This window comes from Triplophysa rosa, linkage group LG13 (genome assembly GCF_024868665.1).
Source record: "Triplophysa rosa linkage group LG13, Trosa_1v2, whole genome shotgun sequence".
Taxonomy (NCBI): domain Eukaryota; kingdom Metazoa; phylum Chordata; class Actinopteri; order Cypriniformes; family Nemacheilidae; genus Triplophysa; species Triplophysa rosa.
Window position 1 is genome coordinate 23130537 of NC_079902.1, and position 12252 is coordinate 23142788.

The following is a 12252-nucleotide window of genomic DNA, read 5'->3' on the forward strand; positions in this document are numbered from 1 at the left end:
AAATTGCAGAGATCCATATGCTTCTTTTCTATCTTAAAAACAAATCTCAGATTTTGCGCTGTACAATCCATCACACAACAACTTTTCTCCTTTATAAACAGAGTAAAGATAGCGGTAAACGATGCTATTACTCTCTCGACTTTCGACGTCACGTGCACTGCCGCGGAGCATCAAAATAAAAGCGTTGTTCAACGAGAGGTGAAATCAGATGTCAATCAACATAAGTAGCGAATCAAATGTTTGGGTGGCACCCAGGGTGGCCAATTGGATGTCAGGGGTGTTCAGTGCCACCTTGGACCCCCCTCTGGCTCCGCCACTGCATAGAAGAACCTTTTTGGTCTAACTGGTTCCGCAAAAGAACCTTTAACATCCGAAGAATGTGGCCAAATAGGTTCTAAAAAGGAAGAAAGAGATGGTTCTTTAAAGAACCTTGGACTGGAAAAGTAATTGATTACTAGTTACTAATTACATATTCAATAGTGTAATTAGATTACTGTACAAATTACTCTCTCCAAAAAGTCTTTAATTACTTATTACTAATTACTTTCTATATCCTATATCCACCTTGATTAGTTAAGTGATTCAAGGATAGACATGAAACGGCTTATTTAATTCATTCAAATAAATAATAAATAACTACATAAATTATTCGTATTAACTGACCAAAGTATTACAAATGTGAGAAGGATACATTAAAGCATACATTTTAAAGTTAGATTTATCATTTTGATGTCGTTTCCACTATTGAATATTACACCGTTTTTAGTTCAATTACATCAGAAGTAACTGTAATTAAATTACAGAACTTTTTCAAGGGAAAGTAATTCAATTAATTACTTAGTAACTAGTTACACCCAACACTGTACAGAAACTCGGAGTCTTTTAAAGACAGAACAGTTATGGCAGCCATGTGTCACTCCCAAACAAAACTAACACTAGCCACTTCAAAACATGCATCATGTATCTTTAACTTAAATGAAACCAGCTGTAAATGAACTCGAGTTCTGTAAACAACCAACTGCAAACTTGAACTATGTCTTTTACTTAAACCTTTCGTTGTTATTATTGATCATTTAAGAACGTTTTGTTGGCTTAAATTACACACAAAAAATATTTGATTGATTTGATATGTTGCAAAGAACAGAATTCAAACAAATAAATAAGATAAAATAAAAAAGTGCAAATAAGCAGTGATATTTCCTTTTCTATTGTCAAAAACTGATGAACGTCTTACATTCTATGAGTGTTATTCAACTATTCAAATGAATACCATGATAACATTTTAACCAGTTTAAACTTTAAAATGATCATTTAGTTTTCGCACATTTCTATATACACTTTAAATGCTGGGTTTTTTTAACCCATGGTTGGGTCAAAAAGCGGTGAGTCATAACTGAACTGGATGTTTGAGTGGAGCACAAAACCAGTCACGGGTATATTTGCAGCAAAAGCCAACAATACATTGTATGAGTCAAAATTATCCATTTTTCTTTTATGCCAAAAATCATTTAGAATATTAAGTAAAGATCATGTTCCATGAAGATATTTTGTGCATTTCATATGAAAACTTTATTTTTGTGCATAAATGCAGCACAAAAAATGGCCGGAGACACAAACGAGAAAAACAAAGTTTGGTATCCATGTAAACCTTAGAATTTTAGCTTTCGGGTTCATCTACTCTCAACAACGTCATAACAGCAGTAAGCCAAGAGACAGCGTTAAAACAAATCTGTTTTTTCTCTGCAGCGCCTCTGATGAACAACTTTAAAGGCCATTTTCTCAATATTTTGATTTTCTTACACCCTCAGATTCCAAATTTTCAAATAGTTTCCTATCCTAACAATCCATACATCAATGGAAAGTTTGTTAATTCAGAGTCCGGGGTTAAAAATATGAACATTTTCTGGGCTAAAACAGTTGAGTTTGTGTCTTTTTGACCCAAGACTGTATACTGTGGTTTGCTTTTAATGAAAGTGGTGATTAGTAAGGACGAGTCACATGTCAGGATGTCATGTCAGAGCTATTTAGCATTAGTCATTCTGTGATGCTAACAGTCACACTTTGGCCTCTTAAGTCTTGTTTTCAACACATGGGTTGAAAACAATCCAGCATTTTGCACTTTCTTTTGAAGAATGACTTCTGAAAGAAACTCACAGACCTGTCGCTAAAACTGCATCTACAGAGACTGCGAGCAAAACCAGAGAGGATATTGTTTTAAAGGCATTTCTTTCCCAATTTCTTTCTCGAAATGGTCAAACTGCTAATCTTGTTTTTAAACAATGATGTATTCTATTCTTTATGTCATCGTGTCTGTGTTGTCTTTCATCTTCAGCACCTCACGGCTCCTCCAGTGTTTCCATCACAGAGGTTCTGCTCTCTAAACATTTCTCCTCTGATGATCTTCATTACTCCTGCAGATTGCTTCTCCGCCGTTCTCTTTATTCAGCAGTGCGGTTTCTTTCTGGTCGAACCAGCCGTGCGCTCAACCATCACACCAGCGAGCTGCACATCCTCTCATTTCATCTCCGTCCGTCTCTGTTCGCTCTGTCCCATTTCTCAGTTCACTGCAAAGCCCTCGAGGTGTCTGAAAGCAACGTGAAGTGAATTATTGTCTTTAAAACGTCTCGTGTTACATCAAAATAACAGTTTTCTTTCATTAGATGCTCAGTTCCTGATGTTCGGCTGGTAACAACCACTAAAACTTTCCTCTGATGATGGAAATGATCATTTCTGATGTAACGCAGAGAAACAGTTCATACCTTCAGATGAAATGACTTCAGATCACCTGACTCCAGGACAACAGGTACCCCGACACATCCCTCCTAAAACTGAGAAATCACTGACATGTACTCTTAAAACTAAAGGTGCTACACGATGCCATCCAAGAACCCTTTCTGTCTAAATGGTTCCAAAAAGAACGATGTTTCACAAAAGGTTTGGGTGGCAAAAAAAGGTTCTTCAAATTATAAAAAAAGTAAGAAAGAGATGGTTCTTGAAAGAACCTTTGATTGAATGGTTTTTTATGGAGCCAGAAATGGTTCTTCTATGGCATCGCTGTGAAGAACCTTATAAGCACCTTTAATTTTGTAGAATCTGTCCATGTGTCGCACACATTTAACTCGAGACTTTCTAGAGACCTCATGAATGATTCTCATCTCTGAAAGAAGCTAGAAAACAGTTGAAAAAATCAAGAAAATGGATAGAAATCAAGGTAAAGGTCAAATAAAAATGACCAACAATTCCCTAAAACGTGTTATCTTAATGTCATAGATACAAAACTCTTTTCTGTTTCATCATTAATGTGTCCACGGCACACATTAAACCATGAGTTTCCTAGCCAAATTTAATTCATGAGCAATAACCCCAAAACAATCGGATTCAGACACTTATGAAAGTTACTAAAGGCAAGAAATAAAAACCTTTTCAGATTCCAGCGAGTGTCGTGTGATCCCAAAATCTTCAGTTTATATTCTTACAATCTCAAATCTATCAAAAACATCAGTCATCCGAGGCTCAACAGCTGTGCGCAGACATATTAATACATTTTAAAAAGCCCTCCAGTGTTTCAATCAGCTGTCTGATCCATGCATCATAATTTCACCCTAATACAAATCTGAATGCTGGAAATAAATCCACATTTGGAAACGTTCATTTCAGAGAAACGGCGAGAGATGAATATATCGAATGCTTATAAAGATTTACACAGCCCGAGGACTCGGTACAGGGAAATTCTACTGAAACCACCCTCCTTACTTCCAACATTACCACGGTACTTTTGCTCTAGTGCAAAATCGGCATAGTTTGAGAAATTGTGCGTTGTTGATCCAAGAAACTGTCCAAGAGAAAAGAATCTCTAATTGTTGTGCAAACAAGTAAACTTTTCTACAAGCTTAACCTGCACTCTCTGAAGAACATGTACACCATGATCTCAAAACATGAATGAGATGACAAAAAAATTTAAATAAACAAAGTGTTTAGATGCTGTGTAATTGTTATTGTCTAGGACACATGTGCAACCTTCAAACAGCCACCAAAAGTCACCCTGAGAACTTGGGATGTCTTGCAGAAGCTGCTTGGTTTGATTTTGTTATGGAGTGCAATTAATGTCATTCATTTTAAGTTTTAAGTTTGGGGGGTGACTGTGAAACCATCTGCCCAACCAGAGTGTTTGAAACGTTGCAGCAATGCATTGAATCTAGCTTGTGTGCATGAGCAACAGATATTCAACAATATCATCCAGACAAAATGCTTTACATTATTCTGTTTAATTTAATATTTAATGTAACAAAATGTAAGAGAAATGAAACATTGCGTGTCAGTATGGCTTTAGGACAGTAAAGATTTTACCCCGTGGCCTTATAACGCACTGCAGTGGCAGAGCAATCCCAGACGCATCTTCATATTTCTCTGTCTGTGGTGCTATGCTTTAGCACAGATCATAATAAAAAAACATAGTAGGTGTTTTTAAATGCTCTATTACTTACATGCGTCAATTCATATTCCGCCATCGCCGGTTCTTTGGAGATAAAACTCTCTTATTTATTATGCAAAAGCATACGACCCCTTATATCACTTAATTCAACTTTCCTCCTTTATATGTATCTTTTCTTCTCACTGGATCCCACGCTCGTGACAGGTCTCGCTCTTTGCTGAAGTTGGGAAATTGATTACGCGGCGGAGACGCGCAATAAAAACGGCGCCGGCGGGCGCGACACCCGGATCCCCTATTATGCAAATCCGAGGGTAATTTTAAAGACAAATCGTTGCCTTTTATCCCCTTATATTTCTGTTTTATACGTCTCCGTTTCTCGGGAGAATGAAACATTTAATGTGTCGACCCCAATGATGGATCTGATTTTAAATAATTCCCAGCGAATGGAGGGCCTTTGACTATATCAGGAAAAGAAAGCTAAAGCCAAAGGGTTTCTGGATCAATATTGATAAACTTTTGCGAAGGCAAATTGTGAAAAATATCGGCAATAAAACTGTAAGAGGGAAGCTGAGCGGAAAGCGCTTATTAATAGTGGAGCAATAAAAACATCATGGTGAAGCTTCCTTGTGTTGTGTGCACGTTTATTTGTGTGTGTATTTTAATGGTCAGTACAGACACTTTTTATCTCAAGTCTTTCGTTAAGACCTTTGGTGTTCTAAATCGAATTCAAATTTACGAAACAGATGAAATTATTTTGGGTTTCAAAAGCCATTTTCTCAAGCTTCCAAAAATATATAAAAGAACAATAGGCAATATAAGATCAAACAGAAAGACAGGATCTGATGTTTTATGAATTAAATACAAAATGTAGAATTTTGTTTACTATATAGAATTTTACATCATTAAGTATACTCTCATCCAATGATGTACAACTAATCCAATAATTGTTTTTGGAAATAGTATTTGTAATGCTTACTATAAGAACACCGTCAGCAAGTCTGTAGCTGATATACTTTTAAATATTTTTCTGTATTTTCAGACGCAACGCTGTCCCTGTCTCACAAATTATGCAAATTATACAATGATTTGATTGGTCGGATTTAACAAACACAGTTGATTAAAGCAATAATAATAAGGGTAAAAATAAGCATTATTTTTCTACATAAAGCTTTTATGCATTTAAATTCATATTATAATTTTAACAAATGCAATTCAATTATTGTACAAGAGAGTTGACAGTTATAAACGAAATATCCTCGCGCTGTCTTTGGACCGAACCTCACGGGACATCCGGAGCAACAAGATGACGGATGTGCGCGTTCACGACCAGAATACACGACGGTGAAGACCTCAGAGCTCTCAATCAATTCAGTGTGTGTGGGAGGGTGATGAGGGAGAGAGAGGTGTCCATTGCGCAGAAACAGGAAAAAATAGTCATAAAAAAACAATTCTGGGTGTATGATTATGAGCTTTACCGAATAGGCTAATTGCTACATGGTCTCAATTAAGGTTTCTTTCTTACTAATAAGAATAAAAATACCAAAGGAGAAGCAAATGTCAAACAATGTATAGGCTACTTATCACAGTAAACATGCAGGCCAAATATCTCGGCAAGAGCGCGCTCTCCGTGTGTACATATGGCACGGAAAGAGCGCCAGAAGCACGTTTAGGGGAGTCAAGCGTTTCTGCCAGAAATGTCCGAATACATTCATGGGGTGGTTTTTAAAAAATCATTCATGTGTCAACTGTAAACTATAACAACCGTCAAAGGCTCCGTGGTGTCACATGTTTTGGAGATTGTGTCCATTTCGCTGGGAAAAGTGAAGATGAAAATTGCACAAGTGAAAATAATGCATGAATAGTCTGGGAAACCAAATTACACAAATAAATCTTTTGGTGCGTCGAACACCGGGTCACAATTTCGTGCGCAGCCTCGTCCTGCCTAGAGAGATTTAAGTGTACATATTGTGTTTATTTAAATCAATTCAGCAGGTGTCAAATTAAACCAAACTTCAAAGTGCCTTTAGGAACAAAATACAAAAACATCTATGCAGCTATCCATTTAAAAACATAAGTGCATTATTACAAAATTGCGGAGAAATTAGGGTTTTAAAACATGAAATACAAATCTATCTATTTGTCGGATCCTAAACGGAATTTTTAAACCTGACAGGTATGTGCGTAAAGAGGAGGTCATGAATATAGGAAATAATAATAAAAACAATATTCACTCGGGCTATAAAAGCCAATAAACAACAATCTGCGGGGGCTTACTTTTCATATAAAGTCTGCCTTGTCATGTTCTTCGTGGTAAAGATGATCCAGCCAATTGTGTCTGTGGGGCCCGGGGCCGCTCATGTCCATTTCACCTGCGCAGACGCTTCAAAATTGCATTATCGAGTCAATCTTCACGGCTCTTTCATTGCGCCCGTCCTGCCAGCAGACTGCCCACGGCAAACACTCTGTTTGGTGAGAGGACAAGAATTTGGCCGTCAATTTACAAGGCTTTGCGCGCGCACACAACAGTAGAAGAAAATGCCCCCATCCTTCCCCATATAACGAATGCTGATGGATATTTTTGGTAAAATTTGTGAGATGAAATATAATTGGTCTGTTGTGAAATGATGCAGGACAGTTTTACTAAAGGCAATTACGCACAATAGAGAGCATTTGGCATGAGTGATTCAAGCATTTGTCAACGCCATGGCACAAATCGATGGTGTACATTTCAGCAGCAGGGCTCTTAGGAGATGACGAACACATGTTTAACGGAGATATTCTCCGATTACTACCGAACGATCGATAACAGAATGAACCCGTCACGTTAATCACAGTGAATCCCTTCTGTAGAGAAACATTTACTTTCAACTGGACAGAACACAAACAGATTACTTAATATAAAACACGCACAACATTTTTTATTAGATTAATAAAAGTTTATTTAAAATGTGTGCCTGACATGTTAATTTAATTTAAAATAATGAGAAATGCTGAAAATAAATATCTGTAAATAAATTATGTGTCGTGTTCTGATAAACAGCAATTAAACAAAGTGCATTTCAGAAACGGATGTGATGACATTATTGCAGGTTTATATTAGATAATTAACAGGACTCCTGGTTCACATCTTATTTTTTCTGAGTCTAAATGTCAGCCAATAGACAGAGATAATGACGATTCGGTAGAGTCGACCAATAAAAACTTGCGCAGACGAGTTTGGCAAGAGCGCAGAGTACAAACGCGACAGTTTGACGCTAGACGGAACGGTACGCACATCAGACCTGTGGAAGTTCAAACAAGGAAAATCAAAGAGGACAGCCATAGACACCATGGACAAAGTAGCTGTTAAACTGAAAATATGTTCGCCACATCTAACGTGATTCGCTTGTCTTAATCTGTTATAATCTGCTGCGCAACGGATTTGGTTTGTCACAGGGGAACCATGGAGCGCGGAGACCGAACCCCAGAGACCAGCGAACCAAAACCGCCATCCAAAGCCAATCAGGAACCCATACGATTCGGGATCGACCGGATCCTGGGCTCTTTGGATTCGGAAAGCAGTCGCGCGCACTGCTGTAACACTGTGGATAACGGAGGTCCGGATAACAGTCGTTTGGGGAGCCCGAACAAAGCGAGCGTTGCGCCTTATGCCGCTTTGCCCGTCTCTCTCTCCGGGATCGCGGGATTACTGGAGGACTCCGGGCGGATGTACGGAATGAGCGGAACTTTGATGCCCAATGGGGTGATTCGGGTTCCGGCGCACAGACCTCTGGCCGCCGCGGTACCGCCGTCCATGGTAAGCGCAGTACCCACGCTGGGGAGTCTGTGTTTTCCGTGGATGGACAATAACCGCAGGTTCTCCAAAGAGAGATTGCCAGGTAAAGGGCAAGAAAAGATTTTGGAATCACGATTCACAGAACAATGTTGGCTGTCGCAGTAATGCATTTCAGACACGTTATACAAGTAATATTTAACAACTAATTGATCATTTAAAAATTGTCTTCCCTACTAAAGAATTTGTGGTTTATGAAGTCATTTAAAATGATTAAACATAACAGTAGCTGTACACCAGGCCTAAAATATTACAAATAAATTCTTGTAAATACGTCAGGAAAGCATTGCATGTTTGTTTATTTTTATCCTACAAAACCACACTTAAATATGTAACGACATTTAACAACAAATCAAATTATTATCAAATAACAAAAATATACAACTACTACTGTGCCTAGAACATTTATATTGAACAGACATTCTGGTAAAAGTGTATCGAGTATTTTCCGTTTCACACGTGCGATAAATTGTAAATGCAGTATATCAGAATGCACTCCATTTTTTTGTCAACATTTGATAAATATAGGCCCTAGGCATATTTTAAAGTTAACAAACAATGCAAAATACGTAATCACGTTTTTTTGTTTCACAGTCATAATTCTGTTTTAAAGACATCTGGTTCGTTTTCTGAATTAAAAATGAATTGATGTTTATCACTACAGTCGAGCATTGGGTTTTACAGTTAGATATTTGACAGAAACCTTTATCCAAAGCGACTTACAGCGCATTCAAGAAATACATTTCATCAGTACGTGTCCTTTGGCCATCGAATCTGAGACCCTTTGCGTTGCGTACACAATGCTTTACCAATTGAGCAACAGGAGTAAATTATCGTCATTTTTCGAAAAGGGGATCTTAACTTTTGCTCTCTTTTTTCTCAGCACTAATTCCATTCACGGTGACCCGGCGGATCGGTCACCCGTATCAGAACCGAACTCCCCCAAAACGGAAAAAGCCCCGCACGTCGTTTTCTCGCGTTCAGATCTGTGAGTTGGAGAAGCGCTTTCACCGGCAGAAATATCTCGCGAGCGCGGAACGCGCCTCTCTCGCCAAGAGCCTGAAGATGACGGACGCGCAGGTGAAAACCTGGTTCCAAAACCGCCGGACCAAGTGGAGGTGAGACGCATGAGCCTGTAGACCAGACAGAAATCTTTTCACGATGCTCTTTATTTCATTAATGTTGCACGTTGTCATATAACTATTATGTCGTCAGGACATCTTTTCTTTTGTCATTTTTGTTGTGTTTTCACAACAAGTATAAGCAACAAAACACGCACAGAAAAACCATCAGGACAAAAACATAACACAATGACACAAGCAAACACCCAAGTGTATAACGATATTCAATGAAAGTCCAACAAAAATGACAAATAACACCTCCTGAGGAGGATGCAACAATAACCACAATGTTGTAGAATACCTTGCTGCTAAATACAGAAATACACAAAAAATAATGTTCCTAGAAGTTTTTTTCTGGTCTGTGTATTCTTCCATAAAATACTTGAAGATCCAGAGAAACTTACTGTAAGATAAAATGTTTTTTTTTGCGGAGGAAATGGGTTCTACAGACTATAAAAACATGAGAAAGTGACAATTCTTTTAAAAAACCTTAAATTAAAGATTCTTTGGTGAACCAAAACTGATTTTTCAATACCATCACTGCAAACTTTCATTTTTAAGAGCGTGAATTTTAACCTCGTGCTAAATGTATCCAGATTTAGAACTTCGTTTTCTTTATTTAAGATAATAACATTTCATTATTAATTACAATTCTTGCTATACAGGCTAATTGTTTGCTTTATTTAATGGTCTTTCTTACCTTCCTTAAAATGTCCCCAAATGTCTAGAAGGCAAACAGCAGAGGAAAGAGAGGCAGGCCGCCAGCAGGCCAATCGGATGCTGCTTCAGCTTCAGGCCGACGCCCTCCAGAAGTCCATGAGCGAATCGGTGTCCTCAGATCCTCTGTGTGTGCACAACACCTCTCTCTACGCCCTCCAGAACCTCCAGCCGTGGGCTCAGGAGAGAGCCGCTAAAATGACCCCAACAACCACCACACTGACTTAAACAGCTTGACGAGCGGATGCTGGATTCAGGACACATTCTCTGACCTTCAGCACGCTCACAACGGGCTGATAGATGATATCAACATGAATCAGACTTTCTGATCAAACTTTTTTTGAGTCGTGAACAATCGAAGCACTTTTTGTGAAGAGTGATGACAACTTAAACCACGTCTAAGAGACTTGCACTTGGTGGAGACAAAAAAAGAAAACCAGACCCCACAGAGCTCCGTGTTTGATTTTGCCCTAAAAGTAAAACGCAGGCAAAATATTCACTGAACTAACCGGCAGTCAGTCATGTACAAAACAACTCTTCCAACAGAGAGGTCTAAATAATGTGAATAATGTTATTTGATTGAGTTAAATTACCGTCCAGTGTTTGTCCCTGTTGACCGCCGGAAAGCAAAAGTAAGTAAAACCACCACAGAACCATCAACTTTACGCATTGAGTTTTTTTATTGTTAAATAGCAGTTTACAACATTTGAACGAGAGGATATTTAATCTCCCTGTCTGTCTGTCTCTCTGTCACGTGAGAGTTTGTTTGTGTCCTGATCTTATTTAATCACAGAAAAAAAAAGAAACATTTCTCCTTTCCTCATTCTATTCTTGGCACCGTTCAGCATCCTGAAACTGTTATTAAAAACAGCTTCTAATCTCATCACTTAAAGTATCAAATATAAATTACGTGAAATAAATCAAATATCATATATTTGAAACTAAACATGCTGTACTGGCACAGTGATCGTTGAAAAACATTATTACATGATCAAAAAACGACCAAAACAAGCAATGGGAATAGTAATGCTATGGTAATATAGAAACGAGGGACCTCAGGACTGTGATAAATCTAACGTTTCAGCAACGTTTCATCACAAAACTGATGGCTTTTGATTCCTGCCACAAAACTCTTTGTGTTTATTCACATTTTCAGGAGTTTATCAGCTACGTCTTAAAGTCAGAACTGGTTTACACACATCCCCGGTCTTATTAACACAACCGTTCATCTCCAAATAAAGAAAATGTTTGTCTGCTTCAAACTTGTAATAACTTTTCCATGCCTGACATCAAATCCTTAAAATTTCCACTCGTGTCTGTCCATCATGCAATCGATTTGTGACGGATGAAATCAAGTCAAGTCCTATACTTTTTACTCAATAAAAATCCAGTTGTGTTTGGTAATGACGTATAATGGATTTAAAACGCTATTTCATAAACTCTCCTCTGATTCTTTCCTGTCCCAAGTGAAATAATATCACAGTACGGTGGCATTATGGCTGTAATAAACAGTACTGAGTTTTGGCAAATCACAGCTTTCACTTACAGTAGTTTAACAAAGAAATGCATGATTTCAAATAGATTCGCACAGAGAGACACACACACAGTGATTGCTGAGGATTACAGCACCCGTCAGTCAAAATCCCGAAATTTGCAGTTTCACATGCGGGTGAATCTCACAAATCCTGTCAGAAACAAAGACATTATTGTGACAATTGATGACATGTCAGAAAATAAATAAAGCAGAAAAAACGTATTTATACATCATGGTGTTTTTTTGTTTTGCATTTTAAACTCACTTAAAAATATTGTATTACGGATAAACATGACCAAAATACTGTATTACATTAGTAAGAATAACCATTAAAAATAAAGCGATTACATTTTCTTTAAGTAAAACACACGGAGAGAATTTGGGGGAAAAAATCAGCTTGCTCCAAACAGGAAATGAAGTAAAAATGTTTTTTACTATTTTATCATGTTTTTATTGTGTTAGTTAGCTGTATTATTTCAGTTATTATGGCTTAAATCAAAACAAACCAACTGCAGTTTGATTAATATTAATTGGAATGCACAATAAAAAACATGATTTTTTACAAACAAAGTTATCTCATTTTGGAACCAAACTCTTCAAATATACATACACTTGT

At 37.6% G+C, this 12252-nt stretch overlaps 1 protein-coding gene and 1 long non-coding RNA gene across 2 annotated transcripts; one reads left to right on the plus strand and one right to left on the minus strand.

Moving 5' to 3' along the window:
- Positions 1 to 655: 655 nt before the first annotated feature.
- LOC130563480 (uncharacterized) lies at positions 656 to 6952 on the minus strand. The gene is made up of 3 exons (XR_008964131.1): positions 6707 to 6952; positions 2760 to 2828; positions 656 to 2584 (listed from the first exon to the last, which is right to left on the minus strand). It is a non-coding gene; the product is annotated as an uncharacterized LOC130563480 (long non-coding RNA).
- Positions 6953 to 7668: 716 nt separating this feature from the next.
- Positions 7669 to 11927, plus strand: LOC130563478 (T-cell leukemia homeobox protein 3). The gene is made up of 3 exons (XM_057349019.1): positions 7669 to 8310; positions 9148 to 9382; positions 10114 to 11927. Exons 1-3 carry the CDS (start codon positions 7875 to 7877, stop codon positions 10328 to 10330), a joined length of 888 nt encoding a protein of 295 aa, XP_057205002.1. The 5' UTR covers positions 7669 to 7874; the 3' UTR covers positions 10331 to 11927.
- The last annotated feature ends 325 nt before the right edge of the window (positions 11928 to 12252 follow it).